Genomic DNA, 24,173 nt, shown 5'->3' on the forward strand with positions numbered 1-24,173 from the left:
TTTGAGCATAAAAATAAATAATAACTGATTCAATGCATCCAGTAAAATAGGAAGCCAAAAGGCCATACTGTTATGATAAAGTAACAATCTGAGGAACAGGATATTTAAATAATTTCAAAGCACCTTCCCACAAAACACTTATTAATTACAAAAGGGAAAGACTAACAATATAGAAAGTTGGCAGTTACATGTTAATCAAACAATGCAAGGGGTCATCATTGGTACTGTGACAAATCAAAATTGTAAACCATATGATGAGCACCAAGTGATGTATGTAACTGTTGAGTCACTATAATGTACACCTGAAACTATTAACTATAGTGGAATTAAAGACAGACAAAATTGTGTGCCATGTGATTAGATTCTTTTCTTCTCCACCTGTTCCATAATATTCCTACCAAAGAAATATATCATAATCTGCTTCTAATAATGAGTATATATCAGACCAATCAAAATTCAAGGACATTCATTTGAATCATTCCCAGCTCTTAACCATAATAAATAGTGTTTCGTATTTGTTTACATAAATCTATGTGCACTCCTTGATTTTTTGGAGGTAACTTCCTAGAAGTCAATAAACATACACTTTATTTATTTACTTATTTATTTATTTGAGAATGCAAGGATGCCAGGGAGAAGGGCAGAGGGAGGGAGGGAGGGAGGGAGAGAGGGAGACAGAAAGAGAGAGAGAGAGAGAGAGAGAGAGAGAGAGAGAGAGAGAGAGAGAGAGAATGAATCACCAACAGGCTCCACGCTCAGCACAGAGCCCGATGCAGGGCTCAATCCCATGACCTGAGATTGCGACCTGAGCCAAAATTAAGAGTTGAATGCACAATGAACTGGGCCACCCTGGAGCCCCAAACATACACTTTAAATATTGATACATACTGCAAATTGCTCTAAATAAAGAATAAGCCATTTACACTTCTTTGACTACTAGCAAAATTCTACGTATTTTCCTAATTTACTGGAAACCAAACAGGGAACAACTACTACTCTGATCTTTTGAGCAGTTTTGTTAGAATCTTTCTTCTTCATAATTTGTAATTATTATATATAATTAGTTGAGATTGTATCATTCATTACAAATACTTCTTAAGTTTGCAGTGGCTGTTGTCATGCAGAATTCTAGACTGTTCCCTTTAAACCATTTTACCAGTATGATACAGAAAATAGAAATACCACCGAATTTTTAACATGATTGTTAGGATGTTTAAATTAAAAAATGTAAAGCACCTAAGATAAAGCAGATTGGCCAATGTTACTTTCCCACATTTCTGCAAGGCACTACAGAAGAAAAGTCGAGTGCTCTTCTGAGTGACTCTACTATCTATTCATGATTCCTGCTATTCATTTTGAGTCAAGCCTTCTATTTACACATTACTTACCTATTACATTCTGGTAATAAATATAAAAGTTCTTCCACTCTCCTCAGCCTGAAATCCATTTCCCTTCCTGCTTTCAAAAAGAAATGCTAGGTCATTCAAGACCATAGCTTTTCTCTTCCTCATCTAAAGGAACCCACTAACCTCTCAAGTTCTCAGCCATCAATCTCTCTTATAACTCCCAAATCAATTTCTTTAGATACCATGTTCTACACTAGCAGAAAACACTTCCTCGCCAGCCACCTACAACCTAACCATTCTCAAAGTGAACTCTAGCTCTATTAGTATTAGGCCAGTTTCCCTGATAATAACTACCATTCAGGGGTTATTATATGATTGAAATGTTTAGAGGAAGCAGTAATGGCTCTGCCACTTACCAGCAGTGGGACGTTGGGCAAAGTTACTTAAGCTGTCTGCTTTATTTTCCTGATCTATAAAATGAGCAGTGATACCTATATTTCACAGAATTATTTTGCACCTGGACATAGTAAATACACAATGGTACTTTCCTACCTGCTACTCTATGACTATCTTTAAAGTATTTAAAGTTATCATGTTTCCTTTAGTCTGTACTTCAGACTGAAAACACACCCAAATTATTCAATGATTATTCATGTGACATTAAATATAGGTAACTTAAATGAGATGAAGCTTATAAAGTGCCTTTTAAAAATTTCACTCTAAAAGTCTAGAAGCTATAAAGCAAAGAATCAATCCTGGATTTAACTGTTATAAAAAGTAGATTTCCAACAATTTCATTTATCACATCAATATAAAACAAAACACAGTCATAGACATTTAGTAAATAAGGCCACTGTATTTTAATGAAAATGCTTTCATTAAAAACCCAACCTAGGTAGCTTAGTCAGTTAAGCATCCAACTCTTGGCTTTCGGCTCGGGTCATAATCTCACGGTTTGTGGGTTCAAGCCCTGTGTCAGGCTCTGCATAGGCAGTGCAGAACCTGCTTGAGATTCTCTCTTTCCCTCTCTCTCTGCCCCTCTCCCACTTGCTCACTCTTTCTCTCTCTCTCAAAATACATAAATAAACTTAAAAAAAAAAAAAACCTGTATTGCCACACAACACTCCCACAATTTCCTCAGGCTCACTTCATTTATATCTGGGCATTTTGATTCAACATACATTCTAAGTAAAGCAAATACCTAATTATGAGTATAAATAAACAGTCAGCCTATAACCGGCAAGTATCTGGGACAGCTTGACCTTCTTTAAAATATGCTTGGTCTTCAGGCAGATCTAGTTCAATAATCAGCAGTTCTGATTACCAACACTCAGCCAGAGATTCAAAAATCTGGACTGTCTGGGGCAACTGGGTGGCTCAGTGGGTTAAGCATCCAACTCTTGATTATGACTCAGGTCATGATCACATGGTTCCTGAGATCAAGCGTGTTAGGCTCCATGTTGAGCCTGGGATTCTCCCTCTCATTCTCTCTCCCCACCTCTCCCACTGGGCTTTCTCTCTTTCTCCCAATAATAAATACATAAACAAACAAACATTAAAAAAAAAAAAGAAATCTGGACTGTTAGATCCCACCCCCCTTCCCCACAGACTTGATTCCTTTGGGGGAGAACACTGGCAATCTTAGACAATTAACCTTTGGATAACTACTGAGCCTCCCTCTTAGAGTAAGACTATTCCTAAAGATGAAGTTGTGAATCTCTCCTTTCCATAACACATTCCCTCCCCATTCCCTTGAAAATCAGAGTTGACTTTTCTTTTCACTGGGATTTTTACTTATTGGTGTCTTCTCTCCTCCTCACCATCCTGCTCAATTGAGAGCTAATTGTACATAAAAATTGTTAACAAACTGAGTGGAATCTATCCTAATGCATACGATTAATTTTAAAATGAAATTAAAATACAGATTTCACCATAATAACAACTTTTTTTTTTTTTAATACATTTGGCAATTCCCACTTCACAATCAAAAGTTCTCCATTTTCTAGTTTCTTTTTTTTTTTACAAAACTTCAAACTAGAAGGCAAAAAAGGGGAAGTTGAAAAGACTTTCACTGTTCAGTATCTGGCATTTCTGAGACTCAGGTCCAATCCTTCTATTTCTATACAACACTCAATGAAGTACTTCAGAGATAATGACACCTCCAATTCTCTAAATTCTTGACAGCAATATATGATCACTGAATCATAACTGGCCACTGACTTTCATAACTGGTGATTATTTCAGAGTTTTATTTTTTTAATTGCTGGTAGTTTTTAAAGACCATGTTTATTTAGAATATGTCAGATATTTTCTCTGAAAGAACTATTAGTAGTTTTTCTTGAACTTTTCTGAAGCTGAAAAAAAGGAACACATCAAGTCCCATTTATTTAAAAGGAAAAACAAATAATAAAGCTCAAGAAAACGTTTGCATGAAGCTCTAGGTAGTAGTTATAAAACAAAAATAGCTATTACTGTGCTAATTGACTCTAATTTTAATGAGCTGAAATGCATATCAAAAGCTTTAAGAAGACAAAAAGCAAAAAGTGGTTCTAAATAAAACAATAACAAAAATGCTTTCCTGACAGTACCCTAGAAATGATGTCAATTTTCAAACCTAAAAGACACTAGAGCAGAAGGAGATTGTACAAAATGGTCTTTTTCAATAATCAGAGAACACTTTACTAACAAAGATAAAAGGGTGAGGGGATGGGTTAAATATAGGATGGGGATTAAGGAGTAACTAGGTGTTTTCTGGAATCACTAAATTGTACACCTGAAGCCAATATTATACAATGTTATTAACTGAAATTTAAATAAAAACTTTGGAAAAATCAACTTATCAATAATTATAAGAGGAAAACACCACATGAAAAAAAATAAATAAATCAGCAATTTCATAAGGATTGTCCTTCATTTCTCCCAGAGGGGGAAAAAATGTAATTTCCAAATCATTCTGCATGCTTTAAATCATAAATCTGCAGATAAAATCATAAATGTATGACTAATTTATTATTTTAAATTAACATTAAATATTTTCAATAGACAGGGGCGCCTGGGTGGCGCAGTCGGTTAAGCGTCCGACTTCAGCCAGGTCACGATCTCGCGGTCTGTGAGTTCGAGCCCCGCGTCGGGCTCTGGGCTGATGGCTCAGAGCCTGGAGCCTGTTTCCGATTCTGTGTCTCCCTCTCTCTCTGCCCCTCCCCCGTTCATGCTCTGTCTCTCTCTGTCCCCAAAATAAATAAAAAACGTTGAAAAAAAAAATTTAAAAAAAAAAAATATTTTCAATAGACAATCACGCATATGTAAGTGAAGAAGCTACTTTGAACATGTGGAACGATACAGACTTATCTTTTCCTTATCCTTGCACTGATAAACTGGCTCCTTCAAACTGACAATTTTCCAGACATTCAAAAGAACAAAAAGGAAAATGCAAATACATCATCTGTCTAGGATCCATCCAGGGAATAGCCAACTGTTTATTCAAGGTCCCTAAGGGTCTAAATAAATAATGTCCTTTACAATAACATATCATTAAAACAAATGCCAATATTTAAACCCTAAACACTGTATTTTTTAATTTCCCTCCCTCTTCCTTTCTCCTCCTCTCTCTCTCCTCATCCATTCTGGGCCAGTTGCAGGAGGGACAGTCTATATGTCCAGTGGAAACTCTTTATTAAATAATAGAAATTTGTATTGATTAGTAAATATAAGCCTCTTGGGTCAAATTTCATATAAAGCAAAGAATCAAATACTTCTACATTAAAAAAAACATGCCAATTAATAATGTGCATGGCTGGTAACAGCCATAATAAACAGAACAGAGCCTAATATTCTAATGAGGTGTAGAATTATTATACTTTGCAAACTAGTAAACATGCAGCATATAAATTACTGAAAACCAGTCTATTTAGTTCCTTTACTGGGTTAGCTTCACTTTTGTTTTGTTCATTTATGCTTTGCATCATGGAAGGATAAATACCTTAGCATATCTGAAAAAAGAGTAATGGCATGTTACCACATAATGTACTGTGGGCAATTAAACCTGTACTGATAAGTAAATTTAAATTTTCCCTATTTTGATAGATTTACTGAAACTGTTTTCTCTTTTAGCTTTCTTTGAAAATATGCATACACAAAAAAAAGAAAGAAAATATGCATACACAAGGGGTATACCTTGTTCTCTGATGAATATCTTTTACCAGTTATTAAGAGTGATTTTCCATTGTTGTTAATAGACTATACTTTTTTGCTAATAAAATACTACAGAAGCTAAGGAATATTATTCAAGCTAGAATCTGACATTTGTGTGATAAAATTTCATAGTTTTAATAATGTACACTATTTAAAATGTAAATGTACACACCTAAAAAATTTTTTTGCAAAATTATAGATTTGGGTGATTTTTTAAGTATAGGTGACACAATGCTACATTAGTTTCAGGTATACAACACAGTGATTCCACAATTCTATACATTACACTATGCTTACCACAAGTGTAATTACCACCTGTCACCACACAATGCTATTATAATATCAATGACTATGTATTTCCTATGGTATATGATTTATTCATTCCGTAACTGGAAGCCTGTATCTCCCACTCCCCTTCACCCATTTCACCCATTCCCCCCACCCTTCTCCTCTAACAATCGCCAGTTTGTTCTCTGTATTTATGGGTCTGTTTCCGCTTTTTTGTTTTTGTTTTGTTTTTTAGTTGATGATGATAATATGGCAGAAGAATCTTTGACTTCACATTAAGCTGGCAAGCTCTAATTCTTTTTCTGGGATCCAAGTGTATCTAATCCTAGTTTCTCTTTAATTGTGCCACATGTAAATTTAAGAAATCCCATTCTGATACCAAAATTTCAAAATAGTTTAAATGTTTCTGCTATAAAAGTCCTGTTTTATGTTTTATATTTACATGGTTTCTTCCAAGGAAAGTCCCCCCCTTTTTTTTTTGCTATTGTACTATGTACTTTCAAGTGTATTTTTTACTAACCAATAATCTATTAATGAATTTGAGCAATTCATTTTTTGTTGCTGACTCACTATAAAACTTAGAACTGAAGTCATCCCAAGGCACAAAGGTTTAAGATCCACAGGGACATATATTTATTGTATCTTCATACAAAGAAATACAAGATCAAACTAAGACTAATACATAACTTACCCAGATCTACAAGAATAAATTGCCCAGCTCAGCATGCAATTACAACTATCAATTCATCCACAAATCATTTTTTCCAAATAATGCTTGAACCAGGAGGAGGAAAATAAATACATATCGCCTATTTTTTTTTAATGGCAAATAACTTAAATCAAGAGATCTACTAAAAAGAACACAAAAATCTCTCAGTTAAAAATACTGACAGCAAAGAGATAAATATTTGTGTGGTCTGGATTCCAAGTGAAAAAAGAACAGGGTACATGGGCTGGTGGCAGTAAACAAAAGTATGTAAAGTGAGACCGTAAGAGAGTAAGAAGTACAGTGACTGAAAACACTACACTGAGTTAGATTTCCCTTATCAAGGTAGTAATGTTCATGTCAGCAATTAAGAGAATGGAATAGAAATACCAATCTAAACTGGAGACACCAAATAACAATGACAAGAAGAGCACAGTGAAAGAGGAAAGGAACAGTCAGATATGAAAAACAGATGATGAAAACAAAGACCATCAACACAAAGATTTGGAATGACCTGGAGAGGAATTTTTTTTTTTAATACAGGGGTTTTAAGAAGAAAAAGGAAAGAACTAACAATTATAGCACAAAATGGGAAAACCTGGGAACTATATGAGAAACATCACCACTGAAAATTATACAAGATTTAAATAATGGGGGAAAAGAGTACATTATGAGCTGGATATAGGGTTTTGTGGGGGTTTGCCAAAATTATAGTCTTCAAAATAGCAAATTATTTTGTAATTCTGGATATGGCTCTTCAGGGTGAGTTTCTATTATAATGGATTTACTGGAAAAATTACAATGTTTCAGAAATAAATTTATCATACTGTTTTATATCCAATACTGCCCATTTATCTCAGCTGTCTCTTATCTCTTCTAAAGACTGCATGATTTAAATTTTGAAAATTATATTTAAGACAAATCACATGATCTTACTTACTTTGTCCCATAAACTGAAGTAAAAGAGCAATGTATTCAAAATAAGATGAAAATATTTTACTCAGTGTACAGTGAACCTCTAAAACTTAAAACATTTGCTCAGGGAAGTTACTAGAAATTCACTATAACTGAGTTGAAAAGATGGCATACAGTTTCATAGATATTAGTGACTTCTGCCTTTTTCCCAACTGAGGCAGATCTAGAAAAATCACAGTTGATTTTTTTAAGGGTTTTGGATGGGGGTGAAAGAACAGAAATTAGCATCCAACCCAACATAGATTACCAAATTGTTTCTCTTCCCAAGAAAAACAAAAGCATCAGAGTATAATGGAGCAACAGGAAAACAAAAATCTGGTAGAGTTCTACTTATTTTCTTTCATATTTTTTCACTAAAACAATGAAGAAATATTCTAACAATGTACCACACTACTGCAAGATGTCAAAAACAGGGAATAAGGAGGGAATGGCATTGAGGTGGTATATGGAACTCTGTACTTAACCACTCAATTTTTATGTAACCTAAAACTAATCTAAAAAATAAGGTCTAAATGTTGTTGTTGTTGTTGTTGTCGTTGTTGTTGTTGTTTTTAATTTTTAGTAAAACAAAAGATAAGGCAGGACAAAATTCGGTACCACTACTGCAGATTTTAGTTCCAGGTGGAAAATTCTTATCAATAACTATTTTTTTCCTAAGTATAAACATAATACAGAAATACTGATAATATTCTGAAAAAGATACTAACATTAAACTGAAAACATCAAAATTGCCAGTAGTTCAACTACATGGAAATAATCTAGTAGTTTCAGCATACATTGCCTAGCTTTTTTTTCACATATAAAAGATATATACTTCACATAGCTACGATTACATGGTATATAAAGTATTGCACATATTTTTTTACTTAACCAACTGTGAACATTTCCTCTTATCACTAAACATTAAGAAAAATTATTATGTTTAAGTGGAGAAAATATTGAAATACTTGATGTAATTTATTTGATACTACTCAAATTTACTTAGAAAATTATAAAACAATCAACAGTATAACATGAAAGCATAATGATTTACAACATGCCTAACCAAATATCTTAACTTTGCAAAAATGGAATCTAAAAACTTATTTGTTCAAATCACTAATAACTAACTCACCAGGTGATTCTCCTCCTACATCTGAAGCTTGGGGTGAATCTACTGAAGAAACCACACTGACTGCATTGGTAGGGAGACTCGTATTAAGTACAGAAGGTAAGACTGATGATTTTTTTGTTGCAATGATGACACTTCTGTAATAAAGTAAATAGAATTTAAAATACGAAACATCACTCAAGTTAATTACATTAATTTCAAAATAGAAAACAAACTTCTTTTTTTAACTTATTGATTTATATTTTGATGTACAATTTAGAATATTCTCTCAGAAAGAAATCTCTCCAATTTTGGCATATTTATTTGCATTTCAATTTTTTAGAATGAAGACAATATTCTATGGAAATACAATAATCCATTACATTTATAGAACTTACAATTACTATACAATATTCTTTAAATTTATGATCATCTTTAATTACCCAACTTAAATAAAAAATAACCACAGGTATATAAAAAAGGAATTTTGGCACTCAAGTGGAAAAGTAATTAACTTTTTCTTAACCTCAGAATTGAAGCAGAAAACTCAACATGTTTCTACATGGATTTTAAAGCACCACTAATTTGAAATCATAAAACCTTAGAAATCTTAAAGGTAAAAAAAATGCAGATATAATTTTTAAAACCTACATAATCAAGTTTCTCTTTTTAACCCCCAAAGACTATCTTTTCACAATATTATATGGAAAAAAAACAATGCATAGGTATAAAAGCTAGATGCAAAAAATTCCAAATAATCAAATTCATTTTGTCTATTATTCAAACACAGGTATTTATATACACCAATTTCAATTAAAGTGTAATACTTTATACCCAAATAGTAACTAAAAGACCTTATTAGGCATAACTAAAAGGCATTTTTAATTGAAGTTAGCTCCATAAACATGCAAAAACCCAGTTAATGAGGTAAAGAGGACAGCTGATATATAATGCACTCCCACAGCAGTGCTTACTTTTAATTACCTGGTGTTAACCATAAGCCTAAAGTCTTCAACATTCAATTTATTTAATCACATCTTTTGTTGACAATATTGTAACTGCAAGCTTCAAGTATTCCCTTAACAGCTTTAAAGTATTCAGTTTCTAAATAAAGTTACTTAGATACTTGATCCCAATAAATGTATTCAAAAGTGGAAATTATGTAATTCCAGTAACTCAAAAATACATTTTGTTTTTGTTGTTATACCAAAGAGAGATAATGCAACGCGAAATAGGTTCTGTTTTACTTCAATGCCTATCATGTGATGGCAAACAGTGTTGCCAATTAAATCAAGTTCTCTTGTGTTAGGCATGGTTTATTCAATGTACTTGGGGGTAGCCGGTGTCACATCATTATAAGGGTGACTGCCAATGTTAACTATACACTAAAAAATAGAAGCAACAGCCACCTGAGCCCTCAATCCAAAATGGTGTGCTTAAATCATAGTAGCTTATATCAGATGAAGACTATTGACTTTAGGGGGAGTAGATATGACCGTGTGTGTGTGTGTGCACACACGGGGAACACTCAAAACAATACAAAAATAATTTATATATTTCCTACTCGAGGCAGAAATTCATAAACCTATTGTTTAAGAAAATCTCTAGCTGCATTCCCTAGCAACCTATTTTGGAGTGAGGGGTACTATACAGAATTTACTTTCACATTTCTTCCCAAAAGAAAGAACTGGCAAGACCTAGATCACTCATATATGTAAGCACTGAAATGAGCAACAGAAAATAGTATTGAGAAAGCTGAAATTGTTTTTTCCATAACTGAAATTTAAGACATAATAAAACTACCCTTTGTACCAGCAATTCCACTCTTAGGAATTTCCTCAAGATAACTTTATGCCCACAAAAAATGTGTACAATAATGTTTAAGAGGCCTTATTTAATAGCCAAAAACCAGAAACAGCTCAGAATTCTTTCAAAAGAAAAATGAGTAAGTGATAAGCTTATATACGAAAAGATCCTCAGCAATTAAAAGAAACTACTAATAAATGTAACATAGGTGAATCTCAAAAGCATTATGGTGAGTGAAGAAAGCCTCATACATAACACAGATTTTGTATTTCCTTTCACATGAAGTTCTAGAAAAGGCAAAACTAATCTATGGTAGGAAGGAATCAGAAGAGTAACTGCATCTAGGGGATGGGGACCGTCATTGGCTGGGAATGTGCAAGAAGGAACTTCCAAGACTGATAATGTCTTGATTGAGGACTTGGGTCACACAGGTGTACAAATCTGTCAAAATTCATCAAATGATACACATTAAGATCTGTGCCTTCCAATGCATGTACATTTTACCTTAAAAAACTGTACTGATCTCTAGTTTAAGATCTGCATGGTTAAATGTTTATGAAGTGAACTGATGTCTGCTGGAATGTATATAGGGAGAATTACATGATGAAGTAAATAGAGTGATGGAGTCTCTGGATGTTCACTGTACAATTCTTCTGTATATTTGAACATTTTCGCAATAAAATGTTGTAAAACTAGTAACAGAAAAAAATCTACTACAGATGTTCGTTCCTTAGTATGTACAATCTCTGTCCAAGAGGCATGGTTAGTTAAAGGTAACAAAAAACTTGATCTCATTTTTTTTTTTTTTAAAGTAGGCTTCACCCCCAGCGTGGAGCCCAGCACAGGGCTTGAACTCACAACCCTGAGAACAAGACCTGAGCTGAGATCAAGCTGGATACTTAACCAACTGAGCCACCCAGGAACCCCTTGATCTAATTTCTAACCCTTTAACCTATTACCATTAATAATTCTTTCAATCATGTATAATACTTATTCTTTACTACAGCTCAGTAGATGTTTATTTTCCAAGATCTGTCTCATATTCTCACCCCTAATACATCTGAAGTATGGCTACCTACATGAGTTTACATTTAATCCAGCATTCCTTACAAATTTCTGCAATATGCTCTTATGATTCCTGAGCATGTATGTTATTTCACAATTCCAACCCTTTGTATATACTATTCCTCAGCCAAGCAGCCTTCCTTTTATCCCTGCTTGCTAGGAAACTTTTCCTTCTGACCTTTCAAAACCTTGTTTAAAGGTAAGCCTCCCCAGGGGTGCCAGGATGGCTTAGTCAGTTAAGCTTCCCACTTTGGCTCAAATGATCTCATGGTTCATGAATTCGAGCCCCACGTGGGGCTCTGTGCTGACAGCTCAGAGCCTGGAGCCTACTTCAGATTCTGTGTCTCCCACTCCCTCTGCTACCCCTCCCCCCATTCGTGCTTTGCTTCTCTCCCCCTCTTTCTCTCTCTCAAAAATCAATAAACATTAAAAAAAATTTTTTTTAAGGTAAGCCTCCCCAGAGTCTCCAAGTCAACATTCATAATGCACTATTCTTTGTGTTATATAAACTATATAACACTATTCTGTTATATAAATTTATAAATCATTAATAGCTATGAATTAAACCGATGATATGCCAAGAATTACTACTAAATTCTCCAAACAACCCTTACATTTTACTTCCACTTTAAAAATTAAAATAGTAAAGCTCAGACAGGTAAAATAACTTGCCAACATAAATGCCCTACAATTCCAAGTTCGCCCAAACAAGAGCTTTTATTTGAACTGTTTTCTCATATTGACCTTTTTCTTAAGTTTCATTGAGATATATGTAATTCACATATTACACAATTTAAGTGTAAAGTTAAATGGTTTTTAGTATGTTCACAGAGTTGTGCAACCATTACCACAATCATTTTAATATTTAAGCACAATTCTATAGTATAATCATCTATAAGCAATGGTAGTAAAGATTTCCAAGATATAAAATTATGCATGTATTACTACCAAAATAAAATATCTATGTGCTCACAAATGGAATAAATTTTCCTTTATTTAGCCCACTTAGTACATAAGTGGGAAATAAACTGAATCCATTTCCAAAAATTTTGATTCAAACCATTTCTGAGGAAGCAAAATAATTATGCTTCAGCTTTGGGCCACATAAAACCAAAGAAAATTCCAAGTCATAATAATTGAAAGGACAAAAAGCAGTCAGCAGACTTCAGGATATTTTCCTTTCCTTTACTATTTTCATTATCACAAAGTTTCCACCCACATTGAAGGACTAAAATCTCCAGTAGAGGTGATCTTTAAGCCCTCATATTTATCATGTATGTAAGTACAAATTTAAACTAATAAAGCATGTCCAACAGTTTAAAAATTGCAGAAATTTATATTTACCACTACTTAAGAATGATCATTAAAGGACTAAGATTTCACGTTTTTCTAAAATGCTTTGGAAAACACAAAGAAAATGCAACATGCATCTGGCACAAGTTTGAGATTCTAGGGATATGTCTGGCATTGTTCTCAGGGTGCAGTTTAAGTTTCTATTAAAGAGACTGATAGAAATCCTTGTTAATATTTAAGGAAATAACTCTAGATTTTTAGTAACTGCTATCAACTTTGACAAAAAACACTTGAAACTTTTTGGCATAAAGAATTTGTAAGACAGATATGTCTTTTAGTTTTATAAGCTATTTTTCAAAACTGTCAATTAAAATCCAAATATTAAAGTATAAGACTTTACATGTTATAATTTTCTTTACAAACTCACTAACTTTAATGAATAATTAGTATCTGTGAGGCACTGCACTAAGCATACAGAGGAATTATTTATATTTATAACAATCCATGAATTTAAGTACTACATATTATCATCCCCATTTTACAGATGAGAAAGAAGTAATTTTCCTAAAGTTAAACACACAGAAAGTGTTTACTTTTGACTTTTTTTTATATGAACAAGGGAGACCTCTGTGAAAGTTTCTTTTTATTTAGCCACAACAAAGAGCAACAATGCCTTACAGATCACTAAGGTTCAGAAGTTCCATTTCAAAACAGTAACCAGTTTCAAATATCATAAACGTTCACATAAATGCTATTTTATTTAGCATGCAAATAGTTCACTAAAGGAGAAAAGAGCATTTTAAGCCTAGCACTTTACTCCCTTAGGATCTAATTGAAAAGCCAGACAAGCCCTTGAACTTTATCAAGATAAATCCCTGGCATCCACTAATCACCACAGAGGATCTTCAAATTAGATAAGAGCAAGAATTTTGGCATGGGAATGAACACAAACACCTTGCCATCCACAAAGGCCCACAACCTGGCAGCCTTTCAGCAAGGTTCCACTCATGTAGCTGTTACTCTAAACTTTCCAGCTATTGCTTGGAAGTTGATAATTCTTAAGATATGAGGAGAGTTGTGATTTCTGACACAGCATTCCAGAGATAAATACATGATCAGAGGGATGCTTTGAAATTCCCAAAGATATTCCACTGGTCTACAGCTGCACGAAAATAGTTTTTCAAAAGGTGTCTCTTGCTGAGAAAAAGAAGGGGAAAAAACAGAGCACTGTGCTTGCCATCAGATAATATGTTAAGTGCATACTAGACATGTAAGTTCCAAATAACATCCTGAAAAACACTATCACAAAAATTCCCCCTCTGGATTCTATTTCAGTAAACCCCTTACTACGTATTACTGAGGCATGGTTTCCTAAATAAATTTATAACTCACTCACTGAAGACATACTAAAGCATAGATTTAATTCCTATACAACTTTAAAATAAATAAATGCCAACAATTTTCAAATTTGGGACATTTAAGGAAACTTTGCCTATATTAGTAAGATATATTAAATTGAAAAATCTACTTTCCCTTGAGGCACCTAGGTGACTCAGTCGGTTGAGTGTCCGACTTCAGGTCATGATCTCATGGTTCATGAGTTTGAGTCCCACATCAGGCTTACTACTGTCAGAGCAGAGCGGCTTCAGATCCTTTGTCCCCCTCTCTACCCCTCCCCCACTTGCATGCACGTGCACCCTCTCTCTCTCTCAAAAATAAATTATTTTTAAAAATCTACCCGCAAGTATTTGACTACTCAATCTAAGAGTAATACAAATTTAAACAAATTATAAAAATTGAGAATATTTTAAAAACTAGTTATGTACACCTCTTCCCACCCTCAAAATATAGCCATTGCTATAAACAGTTTTAAATATACTCTTTGAGGGGCGCCTGGGTGGCTCAGGTAGTTGAGCATGTCTGACTCCTGATTTGGGCTCAGGTCATGATCCCAGGGTCATGGCATCCAGCTCTGTGCTGCTTCAGATTCTCTCTCTCTTTCTCTCTGTTCCCTGCCCCAGTAGCACACACACTCTCTTGCTCGCTCACTCCCTAAAAAATAAAATTTTTAAATAAAGGAAAGAAAATATACAATAAAATATTCAAAGGGGATGGATTACTGTGTCAACTTCCTTTCAAATTACTCCGGAAAAACAAAAGTTCTTTTAACTGGCAACTTCTCTATAAGTTAGAGCTTATATCAAGATAAAATACTGATCTTTGAAAAAGACTATATTTAATAACTCAATACATACATGTCTTATAGGTAGAATTTCAGAAAGTTTAATAATATATACAAAAAAATTTCAGGCATATTAGCAAAAGGTTCACTAGGCAGCAGAACCTAAAGTCAGGAATGTACAGTCTGCTTTCTAAAGCTGTCAAGCTCTGAACACCTTGCTGAATTCCTGAGTCTGTTGAAATCCACAGATTCAGACTTCTTTTCACAAAGGCTGGCACAGTACTGCCAGCAAAAGAGTGAAAGGTAGCCATGTGTAGGTAAAGGCAAATTCTAACTTATAACAAACAAAATGACTGTCCATATAATTTGCCAATGTAACATTAAGATTAAATATTATTTTTAAATCATCTTATTGGTATGATGAAAAACAAAAATGTGAATACCTTGTTGCCTACTTACAAGCCTTTTATACAACAAAAACATCCTTGTAATTTTTATAAACTAGATCAAAACACCACTTTCTAATGTTGAAGCTACAAAATTTAGCAGAGTTAAATTAAGTTCCTGTTTACCCTTTGAATTTTATACATATAAGCAGACCAAAACAAAAGACTATTTACAGTACCTATCAAAAGATCTGAACTGCACAGGTTGTTCAACAGAAAGATCACCAAGAGCTCCAAGACAGGCTGGTGGCAGAAGGGTAGGATCCACTGTGACTCCATCTGCTGGTATATTAACCAAGCTTCGAAGAATGTCCTTCACATTGACATTTTTTGAAACTGAAACCGATGGTGCAGCCTTGTTATCCGACTCATTTCCTCCATCATTTCTGGCTTCCTGAGTTTTATTGACTTCTAGAGAAAGAGTGCACAGCGCCTCACTGATTGCATCTGGGCCTGCACTGACACTTGGAGGTGCTATCAGAGGAGCTACATGCACACTGCTTCCTAAGCCAGTAGCTGTTTCTTCCCCAATGCCTGAGTCCCTCCTCCGAGCAGATGACGTGCTTTCAGATTCTTCCACCAATGCTGGGGTTGGCGGACTGAATGCTGATGGTGCGTTTTCTACATCTTACCAAGAAACAAAAGGAAAAGCATAAACAAAAAAAAAATTTAGAAGCAATTTTTAAAAGGTACATCCAGCCCTAACAGCTATCTACTACTTTATTTATTTTTTAAAGTTTTTATTTTAATTTCAGTTAGTTTCACATATAGTTATATTAGTTTCAGGTGTACAATATAGTGATTCAACACTTCCATTCATCACCCTGTGCTCATCATAACACCTATTTAACCCACCCCACCATCTAGTATTTTAAATTAGGAAATATATGGCATGTTTTAATAAAAGGCAAAAATAAATTACATAATCTATGTAATAATAGATGCATGTAATATACTGAGTATAACAACAAAATAGATGTTTCAATAAAACAATGAGAATAATAAAAGTAATAAATGATAATAAACTGAGAAAAAACTGCCAAACTGACCATGACATACCAATGGATAGCAACACAAGGCTGAAAGCCATTGGCCTAGAAGAAAAAATCCAAAATCCTTGATAAAGTATAAGACTCTTTAATAATATGAGTCTGATAGAATTTAAATTTAATAAAGGCAGGGAATTTGTCTTCTTTAACACTTCATGTCCAGTACCTATAACCATGCCTGGGCCCATAACAATGCCTGGCACGTAGTAGGTCATCAACTATTTATCAGATTACTATTAATTTACAACTTTATCTTCTGCTACTCATGCCATCACACTTTATAACATCAAATTACGTGCAATCTGCTAAACATGGGACAACATTTGGGGCTTCTGTGCCTTTATACATTGCCATTTCTCTGGACGGTAATTCCAAGATTTCTACCTCAAACACAGTTTCTACTTGCTAAAAAAAAACACATGTCATCCTTCCTATATGCAAGAATAATTCAATAATCTTTAAAATCTAGTTCAACAAGGAGCATCACCTACTCTCTGACTCATTCCCTCTAATCAGGCATTCACTGCATCCCAACAAAAATGCTCCATCTTCCTAAATCCAATGGTTACCAAAAACCTCCATCTTGATAACTCCAATGGTCAGTCCTCAGCACTTGACACAGCACCAACAAAGGATTATTCCCTCTAACTTGCCAATACTTTTTTCACTTTGCTAATAGGACATTATGCTCTTCTCATTCTTTATCTATTACCTCCCTGGTTGTTCCTTCTTAATTCCCTTCACTTATTTTTCTCCTTGATTTCTTAAGTTGGAGGGACTTAATACTTATCTTCCCTAACAATATTTACTCCCTTGAGTGATCTCATTCACTCTTAAAGTTTTACAACACTACTGTACAAACAAAACAATACATACTTATTTATAAGTGCCTACTTTACATCTTGTATGTCTAAAAGATATCTCAAACTCAACATGGTGAAAACTGAATTTATTTTTCCCTGAATATTTTTAACTTTCAGTCTATCCAAGTACACCTTATAATCATTCTTGATGACATTGCATCTTGATGACATTGCACCTAGTATTTTCAATCCTGCTCTCTCTCTTTTGGGATGAGCACTGGGTGTTGTATGGAAACCAATTTGACAATAAATTCATGTATTTAAATAAATAAATAAATAAATAAATAAATAAACAAACAAACAAATAAATAAATCCTGCTCTACCATCAAAATATATCCAGAATCTGACAAATGCTCACTACTCTACAACTACCATTTTAGTCCTCCCAAAATCTACTCTTTCCTGGATTATTGCAATACCCTCCCAACTGGTTGTATTAGACTGTTATATTAATAATTCTGTTGCTCCATGCATTCTGGTATTCACTCCCTTGAATTCGGGCTGGGCCTCACTTACTTTAACCAACAGAATGAGGCAGAATTAGCACTGGGCCAGTTCTGTGCTCAAGCTTTACAAAGATCTGGCAGCTTGGGCATTTCTCAGAATCCCTGAACACCGCTGTAAGCAAGCTGGCTACCTTGCTAGAGGGAACATGTATACAGACTATACAAAGATAGAGGCCCTCCGAACTAATGGAGGAAAACCAAAGAATTTACTAAGAACAATTATCAAGGACCCAGACATATAATCCCAGCTGAGCCATTTCGAGTCAGTCAGCCTCAGCTCTTGGAGCCATCCTTGCTAGGCACTAGATGTATGAGTAGAAAAGCCATCTCAGACTTTACAACCCCAGCAAACATCATCTGGAGCAGGGATGAATGATACTCACTGTGCCCTATATGAATTAAATTCACAGAATCATGATAACAAAACTAAAACAGTTATGGCTTTAGCCACTGAACTTTGAGGTAATATGTTATACTGAAGTACACAACTAAAACACTGTTTTTCATCCTTGCCCTCTAGAATGTATTCTCCCTACAGAATCCCAAGTGTTACTTTGAAAAACTTAAGTCAATTGTCAACTGCTATCTCAAAACACTCAAATAATTCTCCATTTTCCTTAGAGTAAAAACCCACACTCCATATCTCTTAATCATTCCTGAAATTTTTCTCTGTTCAATTTTATCATTTCTTAGAACTTACCACCTTCTAAAATACTATACAATTTATTTAGTACATCTACTTCTTCTTTTTGATCTCCTCTCACAAGAATATATAAGCTCCAAGAAGGCTGACGTTCTTTTCCTCTTTTGTTCATGAATATACCCAAATACCTAGTCGGTACTGAATGAATGCTTATTAAATAAATAAATCACCTCCACTAAGTGGTAGCTACTTTTATGACTGCAAAAGGTGCTTCTCTACCTATACATCTATAACTTGCAGCTACTCTACACCTCTAGTTATTACTGTTATTTATTAGCAAATCTGCCTCTTATAGAGAAATATGAATTATTTCTTCTTCACAATAAATGCCAAGGCAAACAAAAATGTTTAACATGGTATTTGTAAAAGATAACATTTTCTCACTTATGTTTTAATTAAATGGCTCATTTAAAAAAAAAAAAAAACAAAAATCATCTCCCAACTGCAATTAACTACACGGTACTTAAAATAAATTGAAATATATAGTTATTAATTTAAAAATATATACTCTCACTTTATAAATAAATGGATTTAAATTCCAGAATATTTTAACTATTAGGTAATGTTTTACTTGAACTTTGGATCCCAGAGAATAAAATATGGAAGCTTACCAGGAAGTGATAAATTCCCACTTTCACTACCAGCTTCTTTAAACGACTGGTTACGCCTTTCATTTTGGGGTTCCAAAATGTCTCTGTACTTTGAGACCATAAGAACAGAGATGAAGTATACAACTGCCAAGGCTAAAAACTGAGCTTGTTTGCTATCCTCCTAGGGAAAAATAAAAGTAGTTGATCATGCCACTATTAAGTAACATGTTTCGATCTTATTTTACATGACAATATTTACATATAAAATACATCCAAAAATCTTTTGACATACACTGAAAATAATGATAAATTCACCTCAACAAAGATTAGGCAAAGAGTCTTGGAAAAATGCCTGTAAATGAGAGTTTTTAATACTTGTGAAACATGGAAACAGAGAATTTGGTTTGTTTTTAAAATGAGGTAACTCAGTCGGAAGACATATGGCATAATATACCTTGTAAGATTAATCAAAAAGCAATTATCATTACATATGTATAACTATTTTTACTTCTAATCATAAGAATTAAAATATGCAGAGGAGCCTGGGTGGCTTAGTCTGACTCTTGATTTGGGCTCAGGTAATGATCTCAGGGTCAAGGGATTAAGCCCCACATCAGGCTCCACACTGAGCATGGAGCCTCCTTAAGATTCTCTCACTCCCTATGCCCCTTTCCCTGACTTGTGCTTTCTTTCTCTCTCTCTCTCCTTCTCTCTAAACTTAGAAAAAAAAAAAGAATATGCAAAAAAAAAAAAATCAGAATTAACAATTTTCCTAAAAGGCAAACATCCAAGAGAAAAAAAGCAAGGTAATCAGATACAGAACAAGATGCCAAAGGAATTCTCAAGAGCATTTTAAATAGTACAGACAACCAAGTGTCTAAGATTGAAAATATAGTGTCTGCCAGAAAGAAAAGGACAAACTACGTTGACCTCTAGAAGAGGTCAGGGCTTCATCATAGCTCTACAGATCACCTACATGTCAGTATACTGATGACCTCTTCATCTAGTCCAATACTCCATCTTCAAAGGGACCCTGCACACATCACTATTCTGAATATTTTTCACAATAGGTTTGCACTTAAAGGAAAAACTTAAACTTGTCCATCAAATTCTGAAAACCAGAGGTACCGTGAGTAGCAGAAAACTTATAATAAGGAAAACAAAGAACACTGTTGCCTAGCAGATAAATAAATGGCAACTAACGGTGCAAATGAAACAAAGTCAATTAGCTAGTGTCAAATGTTTTTTGACATAATTTCTGGGAAGGAACGAGATATCACGTTCAACCTGAGCATTTCCATTTAATACAAATATTAATCTGTAAAGAATCTATGATACTCTTTAGACTCATATATAAGACCTTATTAGCCTTGATGGAAAAGATAAATGTACATTTTCCTGTTTTATTAACCATTCCTTTTCTCCAAACACTCCTGTGTTCTACTGCCCCACAATACTGGCACTATTATAATAATTGCTGCTAATGATGTTGGCACTAAAAATGTAGGCAAATAACTTACCTGATTCTAACTTCTTAATCTATACAAATTATTTATATGACTATCTAAATACTTATTTAGCGCATTAATATGTTCAATATTTAGTTATTATAGTATGAAGTTTATAGAATAAGCCTAATTTCTGTCCAAAGAAGAAACATCTCATAGATATTTATGTTTCAGCCTTTTATCCCCAAATAAATTTGTTTTCAACTGTAGGTATCACTTACTGAATACTTATAATGGACCGGGCACTGTACTATGTAGTTCAAACACATTCATTAACCCCTTTTAACAAGATGAGGCCTAGAAGAATAATTGACCTAAAGGCATATAGTAACTGAAAAAGCAAATGTGAACTCAGATTAGAACGTTTACAAAGTTTAGCACTTAACCTCAGGGTGGTAACTTCTTTATATTGCCAATCTAAGGTCATTTCCTTTTTCATCAAAATTGGATTATGCTAAAAGAGACTCTGGGATATAGTTTGGGAAACACAGTCTTTTTTCTAAAACTCCTATGATTATAAAACTCTTTTAATTACAAAAAAAATTTTAGTTATTAATTACTTTTAAAAATTACATGTTAAATATAAGAGATACTCTAATTCTCTGTCCAAATATCCTGACATAAAAACTTGTTACAAAGTTCCAAAGAGCCAAATCACAAAGAGCCAAGACGAGGAATTTTCATTTCAAGTACTATGGGAAGCCATTAAAGAATATTTAGAGCAAAAGAATTATATTACTTATTATAGATTTTTAAAAATCACTTTAGGAAAAACAAAGCTATGGGGCAATAGACTCAACCAAAGAAAAGGAAAGTAGCAACAATATTTGGTCCCAAAATAAACCATAGTCAGTGGGTTTGGGGGAAAAAAAAAACAGTTGATGGTTTCTTAACGAAAGGAATAATAAGAGCTATCAAAAAGCAAATATATGGAGATCTAAGGAGGCAACACACCTAATGGTTAAGATCAAAATTCCAAGAACCACATTCCCTAGGTCCTTAACCCACTTCCATCTCTTATTATTTGTGTGATCTTAACCATAATATTTAACCTAACACTTCCATCTTTCTCATAGGATTACTACATGAATTAAATGATACAGAGCATCCATTTCCATGCTTAAAACACAGTAAACATTCAGTAACTGCTAACTATAGGTAATAACTATTAACTACAACTACTATTAACAAATTGTATATGTGTACAAAACTTGGTTGAGAACTCAAAAGAGCACCAAGACCCTACAAAAAGAGGAGGGAAAATTAAAACTGATGGGCACTGAGGAGGGCACCTGTTGGGATGAGCACTGGGTGTTGTATGGAAACCAATTTGACAATAAATTTCATATTAAAAAAAAAAAGTTATAAAATTTATAAAAAGACTTGCATGTAAAATAGAACATCTAGTACTAAATGCAGTAAGTGTTTAATAATTAAGTAATGATAATACTACAAATATATACTATATTTGTATATATATATTACATATATATTGTATATTATATATTATATATATTACATATATATTGTATATATTATATATTATATATATTACATATATATTGTATATATTATATATTATATATATTACATATATATGTATATATATAAATATATGTAAATATATATTACAAATGTAATACTACAATATATATATATATAATATATAATTTTTGGACAGAGAAAGAGCATGAGCAGGGGAGGGGCACAGAAAGAGAGAGAGAGAGAGAGAGAGAGAGAGAAGAGAGAGAATCTTAAGCAGGCTCCACACCCAGCATGGAGTCCTACACAACCCTGGGATTAGGACCTGAGCAAGTCAAAAATCAAGAGTCAGACACCTAACCAACTGTACACCTAGGCACCCCCAAATAATTTTTATTTTCATCTTCATACTTTCTTTATTCTTTAGACTTTCTTATATGACTTTACAATTTATACATGAAAACTGCGCCATATGTCAAAATCAACTAAAACAAACATTTTTTAAAAATTAAAACTGCCACATTTCATTATTGTTAATTCTAGTTGTTTGAGGGAAAAACATCCAATATTCAGTAAAAATAATATGCCATTCAGAATTTGAACATTTCATTACTTTCAGAGCGTAGATTCTGGAGTTTAAGACTGCTGGGCTGGAATCCTATCATTTACTAGCTCCATTAACTTGAACAAGTTACTCAAGCTCTATGCCTCAGATTCCTCATATATAAAATGAGAATTACAAAAGTACACAACTCAAGAAGTCGTTGGACTTAGTGCATGTGAAGCACTTACAGTGCTTAATATGTAATAACATTTTATTCTTTTCAGTATCATTACTGTGATATATTAATTCCACTTATATAAATAGTACTGTCCAATATTCTAAGATTCTAAAATTATTGTCATGAGAATTGGTTCTAGTCCTTCTTATCTCTATTCAACTGTTTTATATCACAGAAAGTTTTTCCTTTCAATACTTTGGGCCTAGGTAGAAATATGTATCAGCTAAGAGTATGTGAAAGAAATACTGTAACTTACTATGTCTCTGAAGACAACTGCCCTAAGCCGATTAATATCCATGTCTTGTAGGAGCTTGTCAAAATCTCTTACTGGAGATATACCACCAGTTATAATGTCCACTGGACTCTATTTAAGACAAAAAATATATATGTATTACACAGACATTTTAAAATATTAGCACAGTATTCCAAGAACCAGGAAAAAAAAGGCTGTAACATTGTTTCTCCTAGCTTATTTTTCCTACTTCCTTCTGTCTTCTTTTTAGGGGTACTGGGATAGAGGTGGGGGTCACAGAAGGAAGCCATAAAGGAAAAATCAAACTGCATGCTAACTCACCAAGTTCATGAAATACAAATTGACATATTCAAAGGAAATTGACATATTTGACATATCAAAGACACAAGAAAAGTAAACACTTGGAAAAGCAGACAAGATTAAGTATAAGCAAATCTTTACTGTATATTTAAACACAAATATTTGAATGTTATGTCCACAGACTAAAATAACTATTTTAGAACCTTTGTCAGATTTACTTAACTTTATGTTGAAATGAACAACTAAATCTAAGATCTTAATCATAAAGTAAGAGGTACTTTTTTATTAAATTAATTACTCTATATGCTTACCTTTGCGGCAGATTTCCCCATGGGAATCAGGCTGTGTACTGTTTTCTGGCCCTTGGTTGTATCTCCTCTGGCTTTCAGCTGTGAATGCTGCTGACACTCTAAACAATTCCTAACTGCCACAGCACACACTGTAATTTAAGGAAAAGATTGGGCCAGAAAATTTTATTTAAGATTTTGGAATTGATAAAAATCACCTACATAATATGATTTACATAAGCTTTTATTTGAAACAGATTACTTTCAGCAAATTCCTACAATGTTCCTGGACTCTATCACCTAGTGTTTGTTTTGTGACTTTGTTAGCTACACTGTTAGGGCCCACTGCTAAGAGAGAATCATTTCAGGGAACTAAATCAACAGGCTAGTGTTTCTTAGAGCTTACCTAAGCTAAAGTGGAATGATCTTTTATTAAGGAAAAGATAGGGAAGAAAAGAACT

General features: G+C 33.6%; 1 protein-coding gene across 5 annotated transcripts in view; it reads right to left on the reverse strand.

Moving 5' to 3' along the window:
• The window catches only part of LRBA (LPS responsive beige-like anchor protein), a 577,381-nt gene extending 553,487 nt beyond the window's left edge, over positions 1-23,894 (reverse strand). For all 5 annotated transcript variants that reach the window (XM_086704123.1, XM_086704122.1, XM_086704121.1 and 2 more), the window contains exons 1-5: positions 23,737-23,894; positions 23,129-23,236; positions 19,122-19,281; positions 15,568-16,015; positions 8,621-8,754 (exon numbers count right to left, since the gene is read on the reverse strand). In XM_086704123.1, the coding sequence (XP_086560249.1) occupies positions 8,621-8,754; positions 15,568-16,015; positions 19,122-19,281; positions 23,129-23,236; positions 23,737-23,757 (871 nt within the window). In that variant the 5' untranslated portion in view covers positions 23,758-23,894. The remainder of the gene's footprint in view (positions 1-8,620; positions 8,755-15,567; positions 16,016-19,121; positions 19,282-23,128; positions 23,237-23,736) is intronic.
• Positions 23,895-24,173: the final 279 nt, after the last annotated feature.

This window comes from Puma concolor, chromosome B1, assembly GCF_028749965.1.
Source record: "Puma concolor isolate L17-30 chromosome B1, mPumCon1.1.hap2, whole genome shotgun sequence".
Classification (NCBI taxonomy): Eukaryota; Metazoa; Chordata; class Mammalia; order Carnivora; family Felidae; genus Puma; species Puma concolor.